General features: G+C 41.6%; 1 protein-coding gene across 2 annotated transcripts in view; it reads left to right on the top strand.

The window, feature by feature from the left end:
• RAB6A (RAB6A, member RAS oncogene family) overlaps positions 1-24,221 on the top strand; it is an 83,082-nt gene that overhangs the window by 35,879 nt on the left and 22,982 nt on the right. For both annotated transcript variants that reach the window (XM_061629092.1, XM_061629091.1), the window contains exon 2: positions 22,547-22,605. In XM_061629092.1, coding sequence (XP_061485076.1) covers positions 22,547-22,605 — 59 coding nt within the window. The remainder of the gene's footprint in view (positions 1-22,546; positions 22,606-24,221) is intronic.

Raw genomic sequence — 24,221 nt, 5'->3', positions numbered from 1 at the left:
ATAATTGTTAATGGGGGGTTAACGGACTCATGGATGTCCATTATCTCCTCTTTTATTTATCTTGGTCTTGGAAGTGCTGCTTAGAGATATAAGGCAAGATAAAAGGATCTCGGGAATAAAGATAAAAAAAGAGGAATATAAATTGAGAGCATTTGCTGATGATTTGATAATCGTATTAGAAAACCCTTTGGAAGGAATTAATGTATTGATGGACAAATTAAAAGAATTTGGACCGTTAGCAGGATTTAAGATCAACAATCAAAAAACAAAGATGTTGGTGAAAAATTTAACTTTAAGGGAACAGAAAGAGTTAATGGACAAGACAGATTTTAAAATAGAGGAAAAGTTGAAATATTTAGATATTATTATGACAAATAAAAATTCAAAGTTGTTTCATAATAATTATGAAAAACTATGGACAGAGATTAAGAAAGACTTGTTAAGATGGGATAAATTACAATTGTCATTAATGGGCAGAATATCCGTGATAAAAATGAATGTACTGCCGAGAATGATGTTTTTGTTTCAAACAATACCTGTAATATCCTCTGATTTACCTTTTAAACAATGGCAAAAAGATATTTCTAAATTTGTTTGGCAGGGAAAAAAACCAAGAGTTAAATTTAAATTATTACAAGACGCCAAAGAAAGAGGAGGACTGGGATTACCAAATTTGAGACTTTATTATGCTGCCTGTTGTTTAGTCTGGATAAAGGAATGGTTATTATTGAGGAATAAAAGACTATTGGATTTGGAGGGCCATAATCTGAAGTGGGGATGGCATGGATATCTATGGTATGACAAAGTAAAAGTTAATGTGGATTTTAATAATCATTTTATAAGACGTCCTCTGTTGAAAATATAGAATAGATATAAACCAAGGTTTTACTCGAAAATACCATTATGTGTCTCAAGTCAAGAAGCATTTTATAGAAGAGAAATGGCTGGAAAAGAGAAATGGTTAACTTATCAAGAACTTTTAGAAAATGTACATGGAGAATATATAATGAAAGAGAGAGAACAACTGATAAAGGAAGGATATAGTTCTCAATGGTTTGCCTGTTTACAATTGTTAGAGAGATATAAAATGGATAAGAAAATGTATGGGTTTGAAATAAGTAAATCTGATTTTGAAATAGGTTTGTGTACAAATGATGAAAATATAATTGCGAAAATGTATAAACTCTTACTGAAAATGGATATGGAAGAAGAACAAGTAAAAGAGTGTATGGTAAAGTGGGCAAAAAACTTTGGTTATAATATACAAATGGATCAATGGGAAAATATGTGGAAAAAAGGCTTGAGATTTACATTATGCTATAATCTTAAAGAAAATTTCTATAAAATGATGTGTCGTTGGTACATGACTCCAGAAAAGTTGTCAAAAATGTATAGTAATGTTTCTAATGTTTGTTGGAAATGTAAACAACAAGAAGGATCATTTTATCATATGTGGTGGTTGTGTAAACAGGCAAAATTATTTTGGGCACAGATAGGTAGGATGATGCAAAAAATTCTAAAGATAAATATTCAGTCAAAACCAGAATTTTTCTTATTGGGTTTTATGGATAAACAAATAGAAAAGAAATATGGAAGAATAATATTATATATGATCACGGCAGCAAGATTACTATATGCACAAAAGTGGAAAATGGAATCAACACCAACAACGGAAGAATGGCTATTGAAATTAATGGACTTAGTAGAGATGGATAAATTGACATGTTTACTTAGAGAAAAATCGACAGATACGTTTCTTAAGGAATGGAAGCCTCTCTTAGACTTTTTGTTGAAAGATAAAAATGAAATGATGATAATGGGATTTGATGATTAATTAAGATAGACTATGGAGAAAAGTGATTTTGTATGTATTAAGGGACAGGTTTGATATATATTATATATTTATAGCTGATCTGTGACAAATCGGAAGTCAATTTTTTTTATTTTTATTGTGCTATGTTTTTTATTTTGTTTTGTTTGTTTTATGAAAAATTGAATAAAAAATATTGTAAAAAAAGAAAAGGAATCCTACTTGGAGGAGCTGCTGCATCTGGCCGATACAACTGAATTGTGGCTTTATTTGTAGGCATCAAATTGTCTCGCAGTGGGACTAATTGTCTAAAGGAAGTGATTTAAGAGACCAGCTTTCAAAACCTTAATGCAGAATTGGCCAGTATCAGTTAATGAGAAGAAGGAGCAATGCTATTTGTGCGGAGACATTTCAGCCTCCCCCCCCCCGGTTTTATTCTCTTTTGCTCGTTTTCCCTCCCACTCCCTCAAATTCCTGATATTGCTGCCCAGAGTAATTACAGCAATGACTTGCAATTACAGCAGTAGTGTTTTTTATTGCAGTGTGCTGTTGGATGGACTCTTACAGAAGCAGCAAAGGAAGGAGCATGTTAATTGGACAGTAGGAAAAAACAGTGTGACAAATATAGAATTATGGCCCATATGGAAAGAGGCTAGTGTTTGTGTGCTCTAAAGACAAGAGGAGAGAATGAACATCAATGGAACTGGCTAAATCAGCAATGAAAGAAGCAGAACATTAATCTTTCTTCATATAAGCCCTTACATGCCTTTGATATCTCCTTTTCATTGGAATGTAGAAGAATACAAAACAGAAATGGTAATAGGCTCTTCCATATGCGTTTGCAGCACTGTGAAAGATGTGGCTTCTCCAGTATTTTCCTACACCCTTTAATGTAGCATGGCTGTGGACTGATCTGACACTATTTTGTAAAAATCAAGGTATGTCGTTTTTGACAAGCAGGCTGATCAAATGAATGTCCTGGCAAAAACCCTGCTTATTATTACTATTAATACAATATTTATTTATTTATTTTATTTAAAATATCTCTATTCTGCCCTTCTACCCTACAATAGGGCACTCAGGGCGGCTCACAATAAAATCATACACAATAAAAGCATTAAAATAGATAAATATGCATATAATACAGTTGAGAAATATAGGGGAGTGATATTAGAAGGAACTAAAAAAGTAAAACTAGAAAAAGGGAGGGAAAATAAAATTAGTTTCAGGCTCTACCTTCAATCCTTCTACCTTCTACCATCAAAGGATCTCCAGAACAAGATGGTTTTCAGAAGTCTCCGGAAAACCATCAGGGAGGAAGCAGAGCGGGCTTCTTGGGGTAGGGTATTCCTTTTTTTTTTTTAATAATTTTTATTCAAATTTTTCAAAAGACAAACAAAACAAAGTAAAAAAACATAACAATACAACAAAAAAATAAAAATAAAATAGTTGACTTCCGATTTGTCGCAGATCAGCTATGAGTATATAATATACATCAAACCTGTCCCTTAATATATACATACAGGATCACTTTTCTCCATAGGCTATCTTAGTTAATCGTCAAATCCCAATATCATTTTATTTTGATCTTTCAACAAAAAGTCTAAGAGAGGCTTCCATTCCTTAAGAAATGTGTCTGTCAATTTTTCTCTAAGTAGACATGTCAATTTATCCATCTCTACTAAGTCCATTAATTTCAATAGCCATTCTTCCGTTGTTGGTGTTGATTCCATTTTCCACTTTTGTGCATATAATAATCTTGCTGCCGTAATCATATATAATATTATTCTTCCATATTTCTTTTCTATTTGTTTATCCATAAAACCCAATAAGAAAAATTCTGGTTTTGACTGAATATTTATCTTTAGAATTTTTTGCATCATCCTACCTATCTGTGCCCGAAATGATTTTGCCTTTTTACACAGCCACCACATATGATAAAATGATCCTTCTTGTTGTTTACATTTCCAACAAACATTAGAAACATTACTATACATTTTTGACAACTTTTCTGGAGTCATGTACCAACGGTACATCATTTTATAGAAATTTTCTTTAAGATTATAGCATAATGTAAATCTCAAGCCTTTTTTCCACATATTTTCCCATTGATCCATTTGTATGTTATAACCAAAATTTTTTGCCCACTTTACCATACACTCTTTTACTTGTTCTTCTTCCATATCCATTTTCAGTAAGAGTTTATACATTTTCGCAATTGTATTTTCATCATTTGTGCACAAACCTATTTCAAAATCAGATTTACTTATTTCAAACCCATACATTTTCTTGTCCATTTTATATCTTTCTAACAATTGTAAATAGGCAAACCATTGAGAACTATATCCTTCCTTTATCAGTTGTTCTCTCTCTTTCATTATATATTCTCCATGTACATTTTCTAATAGTTCTTGATAAGTTAACCATTTCTCTTTTCCAGCCATTTCTCTTCTGTAAAACGCTTCTTGACTTGAGACACATAATGGTATTTTCAAATAGAACCTTGGTTTATATCTATTCCATATTTTCAACAGAGGACGTCTTATAAAATGATTATTAAAGTCTACTTTTACTTTGTCATACCATAGATATCCATGCCATCCCCACTTCAGGTTATGGTCCTCCAAATCCAATAGTCTTTTATTCCTCAATAAAATCCATTCCTTTATCCAGACTAAACAGCAGGCAGCAAAATAAAGTCTCAGATTTGGTAATCCCAGTCCTCCTCTTTCTTTGGCGTCTTGTAGTAATTTAAATTTAACTCTTGGTTTTTTTCCTTGCCATACAAATTTAGAGATATCTTTTTGCCATTGTTTAAAAGGTAAATCAGAGGATATTACAGGTATTGTTTGAAACAAAAACATCATTCTCGGTAATACATTCATTTTTATCACAGATATTCTACCCATTAATGACAATTGTAGTTTATCCCATTTTAGCAGATCTTTCTTAATCTCTGTCCATAATTTTTCATAATTATTATGAAACAACTTTGAATTTTTATTTGTCATAATGATACCTAACTTTTTCTCTATTGTAAAATCTGTCTTGTCCATTAACTCTTTCTGTTCCCTTAAAGTTAAATTTTTCACCAACATCTTTGTTTTTTGATTGTTGATCTTAAATCCTGCTAACGGTCCAAATTCTTTTAATTTGTCCATCAATACATTAATTCCTTCCAAAGGGTTTTCTAATACAATTATCAAATCATCAGCAAATGCTCTCAGTTTATATTCTTCTTTTTTTATCTTTAATCCCGAAATCCTTTTATCTTGCCTTATATCTCTAAGCAGCACTTCTAAAACCAGAATAAATAGAAGGGGAGATAATGGACATCCCTGTCTTGTACCCTTTTGTATTTCACATGAATCCATTAAATCTCCATTAACAATTATCTGAGCCTTCTGAGATGTATAAATCGATCTAATCCATTTTATAAAATTGTCTCCAAAATCCATTTGCTCCAAAACCTGAAACATAAATTTCCAATTCAAATTGTCAAATGCTTTCTCAGCATCTAAGAAAATCAAAGCTGCTTGTTTATCATTTCGTTGTTCTAAATATTCCAACACATTCAAGACATTCCTGATGTTATCACGTAATTGTCTTTTAGGTAAAAACCCTGATTGATCTTCCTGGATAAATTGTTGCAATATTATTTTCATTCTTTCTGCCAAGATCATTGTAAAAATTTTATAGTCATTATTCAATAGAGATATCGGCCGATAATTTTTTGTTTTAGTTAAATCTTGCTCCTCTTTAGGAGTATTAATGTTATGTTAGCATTTTTCCAACTATCCGGTATCTTTCCCTCTTGCAAAATAGAATTCATTGTATACTGTAAAGGTAGCAAGAGTTCTTCCTCCAAACATTTATAGTACATTGCAGATAACCCATCTGGTCCTGGCGCCTTTCCTGATTTAATTTTGTTTATAGCTTCAGATATCTCTCTTGACGTGATAGGGCCATTAATAGCTTGTCTCTGGAAGTCTGTAATTTTAGGCAAATTCTGTTTAGATATATACTCTTCTATTTTTTCAGATGGGATTTCCTGACACTTGTACAATGTTGAATAATATTGATGAAAAATCTTTTTGATTTTTACATTATCTGTCAGCATCTCATCTCCTTCTTGTATCTTTAAAATAATATTTTTTGATGTTCTTTTCTTAATTTATATGCTAACCATTTCCCCGGTTTATTTGCAAATTCAAAAGTCCTTTGTTTAGCAAAATTTAGTTTCCTTTCAATTTCTCTAACTGTCAGCATTGATACTTGATTCTGTAACATTTTAATTTGATTTACAATAGAAGCTTTAGTTGGATTCTTTTTCAATTCTTCTTTTTGTTTTATTTCTTCCAAAATTAATTGCATTTTCTGTTGTTTCTTTTTTTTAATTCAGAGTTACATTTAATAAAATATCCCCTCATAAATGCCTTACTTGTATCCCAAACAACATTTTCATTTGTTCCTTTATGTAAATTATGTTCAAAAAAACTCTTTTAATTTCTTCTTACATTCTTGTACTACTTTGTCATTCTGTAATAAAGATTCATTTAGTCTCCATCTAAATCCAAGATTTTTTTTTTATAAGTTAATATCACAGGATTGTGGTCTGAAAAAGTTTTTGGTAATATATCCATTTTAACAATATCTTTCACTAGATTTTTAGACATCCAAATCATATCAATCCTCGAGAATGTTTTATGTCTTTCTGAAAAATAAGTAAATTCCTTTGCGTTATCATTTATATATCTCCAGGTATCCACCAATTCTAAATTTTCCATCAGTTCAAAGCAAATCTTCGGTAATTTACCCTGTGTCTCTTTAATATTTCTCCACCAACAAAAGAGTTAATATTCCAGGCCTGTTATTATAGTCCGGCCAGCACAGTTCTTATCTACGTCCAGGAATGCAAAACAATTCTGGTTCACAACACCAAGTGATTAGTAACATATATGAACAGCAGATTCGTCCAAAAAGAAATAATCCAAGGAGAAAAATAGTCCAAAATATATTTCCATCAAATAATAACTACCTCTCATCCGTTTTTAATCTTTAAAACTCCAAATTCAGGCCAGCTTTTTGTCGTAAAAAAAAAATATATAAATTGTTTACATTTTCTTTCTTCCTTAATTATATTTAAATGAGACAAAGTATGACTCACCCAGGTTTCTCAGTTGCTGATTCGTAAACAAATCCCTTTTATTGTAGTAATTTAAGCCAAATGATATGATTTAGACAGAAGGAGGCTCGCTGGTTAAGAACGTTTTTAGGAAGAAAAAAAAACGCTTCGCTTTTTTTCAGTACAGCATGTTGGAAGTCCTGACTCCGTCTTCAGCTGATCGGTATGCCTTCTTATCTCAGGGAGTTCCTGATCAATTCCAGCAGCTGACAGCTCAACGAAGTCCTGTGGAAAATCTGATCGGTTCACCTATACCTTGGAGAACATTTAAGCCAGTCAAAGTTTCCTCTTGGCTGGCTTTTAAACTGAAATAAGCTTCCTCTGAGGCAGAGATCTCTCAGAGACAATCACCAGCTGGGCACTCACTTCCGGGAAGTCCTTGGGGTAGGGTATTCCAAAGTTTGGGGGCTACAGCTAAAAAGGTTCTCTCCCACATGCCTGCTAGTCTGATATCTTTCATTCCAGGCATGCAGCGGAAATCAGGGGCAGCTGATCTTAAATCATGGACAGGTACATATAGGCGTAATCAGTCCCTTTGGTCCAAGGCCATTTAGGGCTTTAAAGGTCAGAACCAGCACTTTGAATTGGGCCTGGAAACAAATTAGGAGCCAGTGGAGTCGATAAATCACAGGGGAGATAAGATCCGTGTGCAACAATCCATTGAACATTCTCGCTGCTGCCTTTTGAACCAACTGCACTTTCTGAACCGTTTTCAAAGGCAGCCCTGCATAGAATGAGTTAAAGTAATCAAGCTTCAGTGTCATCAATGGATGTGTCACTGTGGCCAAGTCAACCACTTCCAGGAACGGGCGCAGCTGGTAGACCAGTTTGAGTTGGCCAAAAGCACTCCTGGCTACCACAGTCACCTGATATTCAAGCAGCAGGGCAGGATCTAAGAGGACTCCCAAACTGCGGACCTGCTCCTTCATGGGGAGCGTGAGCCCATTCAGAACAGGTTGCAGCTCTATTCCTGGCACAGTTTTCCCCTTGACCAGCAACACTTCCTCCTTGTCTGGATTAAGTTCGAGTTTGTTAGCCCACCTCCAATCCTTCACAGCCTCCAGGCACCAGTTTAGGATGAGCACTCCCTCCCCACAATCAGGTGATAGGGAGAGATAGAGTTGTGTGTCATCAGCATATTGATGACATTGTACTCCAGATCTCCGGATGACCTCTCCCAGTGGTATCATATAGATGTTAAAGAGATGGGAGACAGAATGGAACCCTGCAGTACCCTGTAGGCAAACGGCCAGGGGGTCTAGCAGTAGTCTCCCAGTACCACTTTCTGGGACCTGTCTGAAGGTAGAACTGGAGCTACCATAGAATGGTGCCTCCCAATCCCATCTCAGCTAGATGGCCCAGAAGGATATCATGGCCGATAGTATCAAAAGCCATCAAGAGGTCCAGCAACACTGACAGGGATGCACTCCCCCTGTCTGATGCCCAGCGTAGGTCATCAGGCAGGATGACCAAGGCAGTCTTTATTTTATTTCTTTATTTATTTATTAAATTTATATACCGCCCGACTAGCAATAGCTCTCTGGGCGGTGAACATAAAACAGCATAAAAATACAATAAATAACAAAACAATACTAAAATACAAGCAACAATCCAACACAATAAACATTTTTAAAATTAAATCAGTGTAACTTAAAATGCTTCAGAGAATAGGAAGGTTTTGACCTGGCGCCGGAAGGAGAGCAGAGTCAGCGCCAGGCGTACTTCCTCAGGGAGACTGTTCCATAGTTCGGGGGCCACCACTGAGAAGGCCCTAGATCTTGTCATCACCCTCCGGGCCTCCCTGTGAGTTGGAACCCGGAGGAGGGCCTTCGTAGCAGAACGTAGTGCACGGGCCGGTTCATATCGGAAGAGGCGTTCCGCAAGGTATCGTGGTCCCGCACCGTATAAGGCTTTATAGGTTAATACCAACACTTTGAATCTAGCCCGGAAACATATTGGCAACCAGTGCAAGCTGGCCAGAACAGGTGTTATATGCTCGGACCGCTTGGTCCTTGTCAGCAATCTGGCCGCCGCATTTTGCACTAGTTGTAGCTTCCGAACTGTCTTCAAAGGTAGCCCTACGTAAAGCGCATTACAGTAATCCAAACGTGAGGTTACCAGAGCATGTACCACTGATGTAAGGTCCTCTTTACTCAAATAGGGACGTAGCTGGGCTACCAACCGAAGTTGGTAAAACGCATTCCTAACCACCGAGGCTACTTGAGCCTCAAGTGAGAGGGAAGAGTCTAGAACGACTCCCAGACTACGAACCCGGTCCTTTAGGGGGAGTGTAACCCCGTCCAGGACAGGGTATGTATCCACCATCCGATCAGAGAACCCGTCCACCAACAGCATCTCAGTCTTGTCTGGATTGAGCTTCAGTTTGTTAACTCTCATCCAGTCCATTGTCGAGGCCAGGCAACGGTTCAGCAAATCGACAGCCTCACCTGAAGAAGATGAAAAGGAGAAGTAGAGCTGCGTGTGATCAGCATACTGATGACAACGCACTCCAAAACTCCTGATGACCTTTCCCAACGGCTTCATGTAGATATTAAAAAGCAGGGGGGACAAAACTGACCCCTGCGGGACCCCATATTGGAGAGCCCGCGGTGTCGAGCAATGTTCCCCAAGCACTACCTTCTGGAGACGACCTGCCAAGTAGGAGCGGAACCACTGCCAAGCAGTACCTCCAACTCCCAACTCCGCGAGCCTCTCCAGAAGGATACCATGGTCGATGGTATCAAAAGCCGCTGAGAGATCAAGGAGAATCAACAGAGTTACACTCCCTCTGTCTCTTTCCCGACATAGGTCATCGTACAGGGCGACCAAGGCTGTCTCAGTGCCAAAACCGGGCCTAAAACCCGATTGAAATGGATCTAGATAATCAGTTTCATCCAATAGCGCCTGGAGCTGGCCAGCAACCACCCGTTCCAAGACCTTGCCCAGGAATGGAACATTCGCCACTGGCCTGTAGCTGTTAAAATTGTCTGGGTCCAAGGAAGGCTTTTTCAGGAGTGGTCTCACCACTGCCTCTTTCAGACAGCCCGGGACCACTCCCTCTCGTAAAGAGGCATTTATCACTTCCTTGGCCCAGCTACCTGTTCCATTCCTACTAGTTTTTAGCCAGGAGGGGCAAGGATCCAGTACCGAAGTGGTTGCACGTACCTGTCCAAGCACCTTGTCCACGTCCTCGAGTTGAACCAACTGAAGCTCATCCAACAAAACAGGACAAGACTGTGCTCCGGACATCTCACTAGGATCTACTGCTATAACTTGAGAGTCTAGGTCCTGGCGGATACATGAGATCTTATTCTGGAAGTGATCGGCAAACTGATTACAGCGGGCCTCCGATGATTCCACCGTGTCCGGAGGGTTTGAATGGAGAAGCCCCCGGACAACTCGAAAGAGCTCCGCTGGGCGGCAAAGAGATGATTTAATAGTGGCAGCAAAATGATGTTTTTTAGCTGCCTTCACTGCTCCTACATAGAGCTTAGTCGAAGCACTAACCAGCGCATAATTGTATCCGTCGGGAGTTCGTCTCCATTTCCGCTCAAGCCTCCTCCTATCTTGCTTCATCGCTCTCAGCTCCGGAGTATACCATGGAGCTGTATGAGCTCTACACAGGAGAGGGCGTGCAGGAGCGATCGTGTTTACAGCCCGGGTCATCTCCGTATTCCACAGAGCGACCAGGGCTTCAGCAGGAGTGCCAGTCCTATCAGCCGGAAAATCCCCCAGAGCCCTTTGAAAACCTTCAGGATCCATTAGTCTGCGGGGGCAGACCATTTTAATAAGTCCCCCACCCTTGCAGAGGGAAGAGGTTACTGAAAGTCTAAACTTCAGCAAGCAGTGGTCTGTCCATGACAAAGGGAGTGTTGTAAAACTCCCCACATCCAGGTCACTTTCTCCATGCTCAGTAGCAAAAACAAGGTCTAGAGTGTGCCCCGATACATGTGTTGGACCACTAACATATTGAGACAGCCCCATGGCTGTCATGGAAGCCATGAAGTCCTGAGCCGCACCAGACGAAGTGGTCTCGGCATGAATGTTGAAATCCCCCAGTACTATTAGTCTGGGGGACCTCAACAATATATCCGAGACCACTTCCGCCAGCTCAGTTAGGGAAGCCATTGGGCAGCAAGGTGGGCGGTACACCAAAAGGATTCCCAGCCTGTCCCTCTGGCCCAACACAAGGTGCAAACACTCCAGGCCAGTAACTGAATGAACATGGTGCTTGGTGAGTGAGATGGAACTCTTATAGACGACAGCAACCCCACCTCCCCGACCCTCAGATCTACCATGATGCTGAACCAAGTACCCCGGTGGGCAGAGCTGAGAGAGACCAACTCCTCCCTGCTCACCCACCCAGGTCTCGGTTATACATGCCAGATCGGCTGCTTCATCCACAATCAAATCGTGGACGAGGGAGGTTTTATTATATACCGATCTGGCATTTAATAACAGCAACTGGAGATCTGAGAGTTGGCTGATAGGACTACCAACGACCTTGCGGGTGTGGGAAGGACCGGAACAAGGCACAGCCACAACATGTCTGGACCGCGTTCCCCTTACCTGGCACGTCCTTCTCACAGCGCCATACCTTCCTTTGCCCGTCACTACGGCAATTGGGGCCCCCTCAAGTCTCCCCGCCTGATGGATAAAACTCTCTCCGAAGCACATAATACAACTAAAATATACAACAATTAAGCGTATAAAAACAGCTATATATACAGCCATATATACAGCATATAAACATACACACTCACTCAGACATACATTCATATAATCAGGCACCCATTCATCTCAAATTGCATCAACACACCAACAAAAAAGAAAAAGAAAAAGAAAAGAAAGAAAGAAAGGAGCAGCACAGCAGCAGCAGCTTCTCATTCCCTTGGGCGATGCTTTCTTTCTCCTGCAGGGCCTGGGTCTCCCAGGCCACCTCAGCCAGCCGGCTTATGTATCCCTCCAAAGAGGGACAGGTGGTAAGAATCAGTCCTGGCTGGCTGGGTACCTGGGGCCTGGTCCTGCCAGGCAGAAGTCCCTCAGGGAAGGGTGGTGGAGATGGTGGTCCCACAGTAGCAGCAGCAGCACAGCAGCAGCAGCCTCTCCTTCCCTTGGGGCGATGCTTTCTTTCTCCTGCAGGGCCTGGGTCCTTTGCCCCTGATCAGGCCTGAAACCTGATTGGAAAGGGTCTATCTGATTCATCCAGGAAAACATGGAGCTGAGCAGCCACTACCTTCTCAATCATGTTGCCCAAAAAGGGGAGATTAGAGATTGGGCAGAAGTTGTTAAGATCTGCAGGGTCTAACAAAGGTTTCTTTATCAGAGGTCTTATTACAGCCTCCTTCAACAATGTTGGCATGGAACCTTCTCTTAAGGAGGTATGTATTAAATATGCCAACCAGCCAGCCACTCCCACTCTGGCAGATTTGATTAACCAGGATGGGCGCAGGTCAAGAGAACAAGTAGTGGTCCTAATTTCTCCCAAAATCCTGTCCACATCCTCAGGCTTTACAAACTGAAAAGTAGAAAACTGACCAGATGAAGCCTTGGGGACATCTGGCACAATTGTAGCTAATGAGGAGTCTAAGTCAGTCGGAATGCAAGTGATTTGGTCTGCAAAGTTCCTTGCAAACATGTCACAGCAAGTCACTGAGGGCTTAGGATCCAGAATAAGGCCAGATCCCAAGAGACCCTGGACCACATGGAAAAGCATCGTGAGATGACAGTGAGCAGATGCATTGGTGGCATACAAGTGAGATTTCTTTGTTGCCATCATCGCCACATGACGGGCTCAAAAATGAGCTCTAGCCTGTGTTTGGTCAGAAGCAGGTTGAGTTTTTCTCCAGTGTCACTCTAGTCATCGTCCCTGATGTTTCATCAGGCCCAAGGTTTGATTAAACCTAGCTGTGTTACGAGCCCTTCAAGGGCACTTCGGCGCGATAATGTCCACTGCCTGGGTCACCTCCGTATTCCAGAGATTAACCAGGTCTTCAGCAGTATTGCCAGCCATGCTGGGAACATCCTCCGGAGCATTTGGGAAGCCATCTGGATCAAGTTTCCGAGGGCGGACCATCTTAATTGGCCTTCTACCGCTGCAAAGGTTACTGGGGGCACAAAGGCTAAACCTTGGCAGGTGATGATCTGCCCATGACAACGGAGTCACGAAAAAGCCTTCCACCCTCAGATCACCCTCTTCCTGTTCCAAAACACCAAATCAAGTGTGTGTCCTGCGACATGCATAAGTCCAGATGATATTAGAGACAGTTCCATGGTTGTCACGGTGACCATGAAGTCCTGAGGTGGACCTGTGAGCCCAGCGTTGTCATGTATGTTGAAGTCACCCAGAACAATCAGCCTGGGGAACTCCAACACTAACGCCAAGGCCAGCTCTATGAGCTTAGGGAAGGACAGTTGGGTAGTAAGTGGATGGTACACCAACAGAATCCCTAATCTGTCTCCGTGACCTAACGCCAGGCACACACACTCAGAGCTGGAGGTGTTAGGATCAGGATACCTGACAGGGGAGATGGATTCCCAGTAGACAATTGTGACCCCGCCTCCCTATCCCCTGGATGTAGGCTGCTGGAGTGCCATAAAGCCTGATGAATACGGCTGGGAAAAACTTACTCCACTTTGGCCATTTAGCTTGGTTTCGGTGATACAGGCAAGGTTGGCGCATTCATCCAGGATTAGATCCTGGATGATAGTAGCTTTATTAGTCACCGACTACGTTGATCAGCAGATTCCCAAGTAGAGCAAACTTGGAGATACTTGGGAATCTGCTAGGTCATTTCTAAACTGGGAGGTGCTGCAGTCCTAATCTATATATCTCAAACACATCTGTTCTGGAAGCTCCCTGTACAATCATAGAATAGTAGAGTTGGAAGGGGCCTATAACGCCATCAAGTTCAACCCCCTGCTCAATGCAGGAATCCAAATCAAAGCATTCCCGACAGATGCATAGAGCCGGTAACGGTTACTTATCGGTGAGGAACAGCACTTTGTACACATGCAAACATAGTCTTACTTGTATTCTGGAGTAGAGTCCTGGCGTTAATAGCATGTTGCTGTACAAATGGCTCAAACTGAGCTCATGCAGATAGTGAGCAGAGTTCTCTTGCCCATGCTCTCTGAGTGGGCCATTATCAGTAGGCCCTGGTGATCGTAGGTAGCTGTGCTCATTGTAACCAGAGGGCCTAGCAACTTCTCTTTTGGAAGCTCCACTGCAGGTCCTTCTGAAGTTCTAACAATCACTTTACTAACACCAGTCAGCTGATTCAAGCTCCATTCTGGGGTCAAGATTGATTCAGCGATGAACTGATCTTACTTTACTTTGTTGGAGTTGATGGGATGAGAATTGAAAAATCAAAATGCTGGAGGTTCTTTCCCTTATTTGAGTACAAATAGTAATATTTTATGCTTGTTTTAAGCATGCAATGAGTGCAGGAGGAGTTATGCAGGCTTTGAAACGAGTCAAGTTCTTGAATGTGATTTCATGTTGGGGCGTGCTGTTATCTTCTAAATGTGTTTTCTGACTCTTAAGTTTAGGGTTACACTTTTTGTGTATTGAGGTTGTGTTTAAGATTTCTATTGCACTTGACTTTGGAAAGCTGTCCATACATCTTAAAATGAATTTTCAACCTTTTGCTCCAGTCAGAATAGCTTCTAAATGGGGGAGAAAGCTTCCCTGATCAGTTGTTGAATCTTTTTCTCAATAGTATGGCATTCAAGCAGGGTAGTATGTGTGCCTTTCCCCACCCATGCATCAGTTCCTTGACTAAACATGCAGTTCAAACTCTGCAATCAAACAGTGCTGACGATGCTGGTGAAGAGGTGGATAGGGCAAATTTGAAATAGTTGCAAGACTCCAGCATCGTCAGGGATGCTGCTCAACAAGATCAACCTCAGAAGACCTTCTCTCGATCCCACCGGTTAAAACAGCTAGACTGGTGAGGACTAGAGAGAGGGCTTTTTCAATAGTGGCCCCCACCCTGTGGAACTCTCTCCCAAATGATCTCCGCCATGCCCCTTCTATGATGAGCTTCCACCAGGCCTTGAAGACCTGGCTCTTCAGGCAGGCTTTTGGGGTGGGTTAGGTTTTTATTGTTATGGTTTTAAATGTTAACGTTTTAATGTATTGTTTTTATCTTGTACGTCGCCCAGAGTGGCTGGACATCCAGCCAGATGGGCGACTAATAAATTTATTATTATTATTATTATTATTATTATTATTATTGTATTCAGCTTTTGGAAATGGAAATGGACTGCCTTCAGGTCAATTCCGACTTATGGCGACCCTGTGAATAGGGTTTTCATGGTAAGCAGTATTCAGAGAGGGTTTACCATTGCCTTTCTCTGAGGCTGAGAGGTAGTGACTGGCCCAAGGTCACCCAGTGAACTTCATGGCTGTGTGGGGATTCTAACCCTGGTCTCCCAGGTCGTAGTCCAGTACCTTAACCACTACACCATACTGGTTGTCTGTATTTAGCTTTTAAACACTGGCAAAAAGAATTCTTTCAAATAGCTGAACTAAAGTAGTTGTATAATTGTGTAGCTTTGTAGATCAGTGCTGGCCATGGAGGCCTGTCCACCTGTCTTCTGTCTTAGAGCTGTCTGAAGGACAGCGCTGCCAAACTCTGCCCAGAAGGGACCTTTCCTTGCCCCAGGGCACTAGCTGCTTGCCAGATCCATCTATGGTTTAATTTGGATAGTGGCAGAATTCTCGGACATCACCATTTTGTGTGAACATCTGCCAGAAAACTCACCATGGTGCACAGAAGCCACTGAACAAATGACTGAGGCAGTAGTCTCTCCTCCTGCTCTCCTAGCAGTACATGATGTTCCCGACTGCTTGAATCCATGTGGGCAGCTGCTCACTACTTGAAATAGCTTTTTTAGCTTTCCAGGCTAGCTTTCAGAAATATACTCTTAAATGTCTGATATTTAGTCACAGAACTTTCCACTCTGTACATGATATCCTTAGCTGATGGGAAAGAGCTGCTCCATAAGTGTCAGATTCTTTTGCCCCTCACCTTTCCCAAGGCCAGGGAGGGAGGGTGCTTCAGGGAGAATCAGGTCCTTAGCTGGGGCCTTGGCACCTACTAGTCATATGTTGGCAGGCTCCATCACAAAGTAGGCAACATCCAGGAGCTTTGTTAACCTTTTTTGGACCACATATAGTTAGATGTAGTATTACATATATATATGTTTATATATTGCACACAGAATGCAAGATAATAGTATAGAGTCTGTATTACAACTTTGAAATAATGTTTGATAGTCATTGGAAGCCGGATAAAATTGATTTGGGATCCACGTCTGCCTGCTATTTGGCTACTTCAGTTTAGGCTGTTGCTTGGCAGTCTGCTTGGCTCAGTATAACAAATCACTTGCAATGCTTTCCTGCAAAGTCCATTGAAGGCTCCATCTATTTGGTTGTCTCTAGAAGGTAAACACCCTTTTTTATTCTGAGAGTGAAAAAAGCTATTTCAGTTCTTCACAAGAGTAGACCAGTGCTAACCACCTTCAATAAAACTGTACTTCAAGTTCTGCCTTGCTAGACAAGAAGACATTTTGTTTGTTACTCATAACCCAATAGGTCTCTTCCATCACAATTTCTTAGACATTTTCCCCTTGTATGCCTCACTATAGCAAAAGTAGTTCTTGCAGTTCCGGCAATATCTTCTGTTGGAGCTGTCAGAGAGGGATTCTAAAAGCCTGTTGGTAACTACTTTGATTAGCACGGGGCTATGGACTGGCCTGCTTTTTAATATGCCGTGCAATAGTACATTGACAAACCCTACAGATAAATCTAATTTCCTGAAAGGTATAACAAGTGGAGGTTTAGTTTAAAAACTCAAAATGGGGGTCGATAAAGTAGATCTAGAATGATGCATTACATTCTAAACATGGAAGCTATATTACTTCAGCAGAATGAACTATGGACATCTATATACAGAGATAGATTGTGATGTAATTATTTTGTTTATTAAATTTATACCCCTCCCTTCCTTCCTCTTCAATGTAGAGTGTGTTGGATTTGGACCAGGGAGACCTGGATAGCCTAGAGCAAATCACTCTCCTAAATCGCAAGGCTACTATGATAAAATGGGATTATCATGTTATGTCACATTTCTGTGCTGCCTTTTTGGCCAGAAAGGCCCCCTTGGGTGCTGCTTTGAGTTCCTTGGAGGAATGGTGAGCTTTTCATAGGGTGTACTATTGAGATGCATTGGCTTGTGTGGGATTTAGATAGAGGGGGGACCAGGGTTAAATCTCCACTCAGTCACCAAACTCAGTGGGTTAACCTCTAATGAAAGCAATTAGCATGAGGCTTTTACAATTCCTTTAGCGTAACTCACTTCAGTGCAGTGTATTGTAACCCACCATGACAAACCAGAAAAGAATTCAAAAACATTGCATGGCAAAATAGGCATTGCATCTTTCTTACATTTCTGCTCTTGGTTCCCCCTCTGTCATGTTCTGCTTTATTCTCAGTCACTACTTTTTGGCTGTCTTATGTTCTGGATGCTAGCTTGATCTCCTGTAGTTAACAGGCGTTAATTTAGTTTAGTCCCTCAGGGTTTGTAAGAGACTTTCCTTAAAAGTCACACTTTATTGTATTTCAAAGACTTTGTTTGAATTTTCCTTGAATCAATAACTTTCTAATTCCCATTTTCCCAGATGAGAGCAATATTTCATTAACTAAAACTAAAGCGAAAACCCACAGTAGGTTATAGAGTAGCAGAAATCAGTGGGGTAGCAAAATGCTATCTAAAACTAAGCACCAATCGATTAAGTTTAAGTATTTTATCAAACCTGGCCTGCAAATTCGTTGACAGTCCTCTAAATGAATACAAAAGGACATTCAGAATTGTGGTAGCAAAATAAAACTTGATTTCCATAGCAAACAATGGAAATATTTTCTGTCAGAGTAGAACACAACCTTACCTCCCTTCTAGTTGCCTGTTTGGCCATGGTGAGAACACTCCCTGATTGAAGTAACAATATTCAGTAATATCTGGGGTCTTGGTAGCCATTTTGACAATATCTTGAAAAACTTAGACCTTGCCCCATACTGGACTTCCATCAATCTTACCATTATAATTGTGCTTACAGGGTGATACATGGCTAGTATACTAACATCCCCACTAGTAATAGCATAGTAGTTGCATCAGATACAGAAAAAACATACATAGTCAAAGCCACTAAAGACTTAGGGACCTTCAGTTGCATATACTCAATCCGTGAATTCAAGAAGAAAAACCAAGGAAAAATAAAGGGCAATTTTATGATTGTGCCAACTGTCCAAATTTTATAAGACATTGCTAATAATAAGTTACTGTTAATTTAATAGTATAGTATGAGGCTCTAACACAGTGACTTTTCAGCTGTGTTCTGGGGAGCCTAGGGACAAATGACAGTTCCTCAACAAAAAGATGAACAGTGGTGGACAAGCTTTCAGAGAAAAGAGTGTTTGTTGATCACTGCTGATCTTTTTCTGCAATATGCAACCCCAAGAGAGTTGTAGGTATGTTCTAAAGGGCATGCTCACTGTTTGTTTTTATTAAATTATATCCTTACCCTTCCTTTCAAAGATTACATGAGACAGTGATGTAGCCCAGGAGTAGGGACCCTCTGGGCCCCCAGATACTGTTGGACTCGCAACTCTCATCAGCCCCAGGCAGTAAATACAAGAAGATGCCTGCTGGATCAGGCCAGTGGCCTATCTAGTCCAGCATCCTGTTCTCATCATGGCCAACCAGATGCTCATTATGGGGAGCAAGCTCTGCCCACATAGCTGTATGGCGAACTTTATGTGAAGATAAAAACATAGATCTCAACAGAATACTTGCAGATTTTATAGAACGTGTTCTGTGACAGCCTCACCTGAAGAAGATGAAAAGGAGAAATAGAGCTGCGTGTCATCAGCATACTGATGGCAACGCACTCCAAAGCTCCGGATGACCGCACCCAATGGTTTCATGTAGATGTTGAACAGCATGGGGGACAGAACTGACCCCTGCGAAACCCCATACTGGAGAGTCCAGGGTGCCGAGCAATGTTTCCCAAGCACCACCTTCTGGAGCCGACCTGCCAAGTAGGAGTGGAACCACCGCAATGCAGTACCTCCCACTCCCAACTCAGCTAGCCTCCCCAGAAGGATAACATGGTCGATGGTATCTAAAGCCGCTGAGAGATCAAGGAGAATCAACAGAGTCACACTCCCCCAGTCCCTCTCCCGACAAAGGTCATCATACAGGCCGTTTCCATGCCAAAACCAGGCCTGAAACCCGACTGAAATGGATCCAAATAATCGGTCTCATCCAAGAGTGTCTGGAGATGGTCTGCAACCACTCGTACCAGGACCTTGCCCAGGAATTGAACATTTGCTACCAGCCTATAGTTATTAAGATTTTCTGGGTCCAGGGAGGGCCTCTTCAGGAGTGGTCTCACTACTGCCTCTTTCAGGGAGCCAGGGACCACCCCCTCTCGCAGAGAGGCATTAATCACTTCCCTGGCCCAGCCAGCTGTTCCCTGGCCCAGCTGGCTGAATCCTCTGCTGCAACATACGTCGGTTTTGTGGTAGATATTCAAGAGTTCCTGCACAGATGAATCCTTTCCACATTGATTCCCTGATGGTGGAATTCTGCAAACCACTGATCTAGACGATTTAGGAAGCTACCTTATGCCAAGTCAGACCATTGGTCCACCTAGCTCAGTATTGTCTATGCTGACAGACAGTTTACGGTTTCACACAAAGGTCTTTCCCAGCCTTATCTGGCTATGCTGGTGATTAGACCCAGGACTTTTTGCGGGCAAGCCCTTTCCTTTGATTGCAGACCATTGAGTCCTAGGCCAGAAAACCTAATGTAGCAGCGGTGGTCTTAACAAGAACATTGAGTACACACTGACACTGTAATGCTTTACTTGGTGTTATAAGGCCGTACTTGGAGAGTATAAAGAATGTTGAACGGTGTTCCTGCAGGTCTGTTGGGTGTCAGGGTGGGATTGAATGCGATACAAGCTATTTTGCCTGTCTAATACGATGAGGCTACAGCCATACTACCCTGAACACGCCTGATCTCATCTGCTCTCAGAAGCTAAGCAGGCCTGGTTAGTAGTTGGATGGGAGACTGCCTGGGAATACCGGGTGCTAGAGGAAGGCAATGGTAAACCACCTTTGAATACCTGTTACCATGAAAATCCTATGAATATATCATAGGGTCACCATAAGTCGTAATTGACTTGAAGGCATAAAACAACAACAAAATACGGTGAGGGCAATACAAAATATAAGAACAGTCATAGGGAGCACAGATTCTAGCTGGTATTCTGTGACAAAGGGTGGAGTGGTTGGAAGATAGGAATATATCCCTGTCACTGAATTCTCAAGTCCCATTCCTGTGACTACTCGAACCTTTGAGTGGGTGTTTCTTGCATAATGTAAATCTGTGCATGTTAAGAGCAGAGCCCACTGCTTTTCTTTAATTACAGACACAGCGGGAAGTGGCTATTGTTGATTCTGATATTCTCTGGAAAGAGATGTCAATGTGCTGTCACTGTAGCAATCTGATGCAATAACAGAATTAAAATGGCAAGATTCCAGTACCAAACCTGGCTTGAAGTCATTAATATGGAAGAGATCCTCTTACCATATGATAGGAAAATGTATCCACTGTGGCCCACACAAATAGCCATTATGTAAGCTGAAACAAGCTTTGTGTGACTTGCAGGTAAAAATCTTGAATAACTTGGATGAAAAGTTCTTCAAAAGTTCTGCAAAGGAAAGTCAGTTTAGAACAATCCCAGTGTAAGAGCCTTGTCATATTTCCCCGTTTGAGTATACTGAATAAAAACTATTTTATATTGTTGTACGGTATTTTATGTTGTATGTATGTATGTATGGACTGCCTTCAAGTCGAGTACAGGGCGAAAGGGACAAACGAGCTAAGCGGAAGGCACGTCATATGTCCTCACTGTGGGAGGCTGTGTGGATCCAGAATTGGCCTCCACAGTCACTTACAGACCCACTGTTAAAGACCTTATCTTGGAAGACAATCCACGATACCTTGCGGAACGCCTCTTCCGATATGAACCGGCCCGTGCACTACGTTCTGCTACGAAGGCCCTCCTCCAGGTTCCAACTCACAGGGAGGCCCGGAGGGTGATGACAAGATCTAGGGCCTTCTCAGTGGTGGCCCCCGAACTATGGAACAGTCTCCCTGAGGAAGTACGCCTGGCGCCGACTCTGCTCTCCTTCCGGCGCCAGGTCAAAACCTTCCTATTCTCTGAAGCATTTTAAGTTACACTGATTTAATTTTAAAAATGTTTATTGTATTGGATGGTTGATTGTATTTTAGTATTATTTTGTTATTCATTGTATTTTTATGCTATTTTATGTTCACCGCCCAGAGAGCTATTGCTAGTCGGGCGGTATATAAATTTAATAAATAAATAAATAAATAAATACTTGGCCACGAGTGATCGCCAATGAATGAAATGAATATGTTGTATGTATGTATGTATGGACTGCCTTCAAGTCGATCCCGACTTATGGCGACCCTATGAATAGGATTTTCATGGTAAGTGGTGTGCAGAGGGGGTTTACCATTGCCTTCCTCTGAGGCTGAGAGGCAGTGACTGGCCCAAGGTCACCCAGTGAGCTTCATGGCTGTACGGGGATTCGAACCCTGCTCTCAGGTCATAGTCCAACACCTTAACCACTATGCCACACTGGCTCTCTTTTATGCTGTATACCATCTTGATATTTTATGTATGTGGGGAATATATGAATATATTTTATAAAATATATAGATAGATACATAGATTCTTTTTCTATCCAGGGCTGTGGAGTCGGTACGCCAGACCTTCGACTCCGGTTCCTCTATTTTTCTACTGCCCGACTCCTTCATAAATGGCAAATGTATATTAACTAGAAATAACAAATTTACTGTAGTAAAATGTTGGCACAAGGCATTTCATCACCACCATGTGAATCCAGAACTTGGAAAAGTTACTTTTTTAAACTACAACTCCCATCAGCCCCAGGGAATGGGCTCGTGGGAGTTGTAGTTCAAAAAAGTAACTTTTCCAAGCTCTGGATTCACGTGGTGGTGATGAAGTGCCTTGTGCTATCACATTACTACAGTAAATTTGTTATTTCTAGTTAATATACATTTGCCATTTATGAAGGAGTCGGAGTCGGTACATTTCTACCAACTCCGACTCCACCCAAAATTGCTCACGACTCCGACTCCACAGCCCTGTTTCTATCCATACAAAACTTCATTTAAAAGTCCTTTGTCTTGGGGGTTCTAGCCAGCCACGAGAGCTGGGTGTTTTTTTAAAATGTACAACTATTAACTTTATTTAGTCGCCTGCTCTGGTGTTGCTGTAAAATTCCCCTCCCAAAGCACCTTAGGTATCAAAGTGCTCTCTATAACAGATAGTTTCCCTCTTTGTGGATTTGATTATATGATAGTGTATTGCTATAACAAAATATATTTTTGGGAAGTGCCTAACATTCTCTCAATTTTGCCTTCCAGTGGGGAAGACTTCTTTGATCACCAGGTTCATGTATGACAGCTTTGACAACACCTACCAGGTAAGGCAGTATTTGTTTCATGATTTCCAAATGTCCACTCGTATGATGCAGGGACGTAGCCAAATGGGCTCCCAATTATGGAGACTTTCATGTGATTTTAATGCTGTGTAGCAGGAGATGATGGGCCATGGCCTAATAATAATAATAATAAAATAATAATAATAATGAGAAGGAGGGGGGGGACTTCATGCCAGCATCTAGAAATTGAAAGCAAGGCTGGAAATGTTTCCAGTTTTTGCCCTTTTAGCAAAATGGGAGTGGGTGCAAACTTGTGGTTCTACACAAGTACCTATATGGTTTATAAATAATGAAGTGGCTTCATGTATGCTAAAAGGCACAAATCCCTTTGCTTAAAAAAGTGATGTCATAATTACTGTAATGTATATTGCGTAATTCAATTATGCTGTTGCTGTTTGCAATTTTAGCCTTGACTGTGTCCCATACTGGGGATTTGGGCCCAGAGGCACTGCCAGGATTGAAGGGTTCCTGGGCAAAGTGCCTTCCCCTTCTCCTGGGCACTGCCTCCCCCTAATTTTTTATTTTTTACCTTTAGGCTGATGGTCTTATTTGATCCAGACTTCACCAGGGTCTAGCTCTGGAACACATAAAGAGAAAATAAATCGCTCAGTGTTTCTGGGCAAATATTTCCCAGTGGCAAATATCCCCCTTCTGGGCAAAGTGCTGGAGAAGATGGTGGCGGTTCTGCTTCAGCCATGCTTGGCAGAAACTGGTTACATGGATCCATCTCCAGTCTGGCTTCAGGCCTGGACATGGCTCTGAAACTGTCTTGGTCACCCTGGTTGCTGACGTCTGTCGGGGCGGGGGAGCGCAACCCTGCTCATTCTCCTCAATCTCTCAAGAGCTTTTGATACTGTTGACCACAGTATCCTGTTGGAGCATCTCAGGGAGGTGAAGGTTGGGGGCACTGTGCTTCAGTGGTTCCGCTCATACCTCCAGGGCCGCTTCCAAAAAGTAGCTATGGGAGGCTTCTGTTCAGCACCATGGGAGCTATCCTGTGGTGCCCCGCAGGGTTCTATCTTGTCCCCTGTGCTATTTAACATCTATTTGAAGCCACTGGGAACTGTCATCAGGAGATTTGATGTGAGGTGTCATCAGTATGTAAAAGACACCCAACTCTATCTCTGCATCTGAATTAGGAGAGGTAGTTGACATGCTGAACCGGTGCTTGGAGGCAGTGATGGGCTGGATGTGGGCCAATAAACTGAGGCTGAATTCTGAAAAGACAGAGGTGTTACATGTCTAGAGTTCTCATGTCTGGATGGTGGAGAAACGTCCTGTTCTGGATGGGGTGCAGTCCCCCAGAAGGAGCAGGTCCAAAGCTTGGTGAAACCCCTGAAGCCATCATTGTTACTGGAGGGGCTCAAGTGGTCTCAGTGGCTTGGAGTGCCTTTTTCCAGCTCCAGTTGCTTTGCCAGCTTCAGCCCCTTTTAGACAGAGATGACTTGGCCGCAGTGCTCCATGCTGTGGTAACTTCCAGACTGGATTATTGCAATGCGCTACACATGGGGCTGACCTTGAAGATGACTCGGAAACTTCAACTGGTCCAAAATGCAGCAGCCAAATGAGCCTAGAAGACACTAAGGAGCAATTGCATG

Source organism: Rhineura floridana, chromosome 5 (assembly GCF_030035675.1).
Source record: "Rhineura floridana isolate rRhiFlo1 chromosome 5, rRhiFlo1.hap2, whole genome shotgun sequence".
Classification (NCBI taxonomy): Eukaryota; Metazoa; Chordata; class Lepidosauria; order Squamata; family Rhineuridae; genus Rhineura; species Rhineura floridana.
This window is presented reverse-complemented; position numbering and strand designations above follow the sequence as displayed.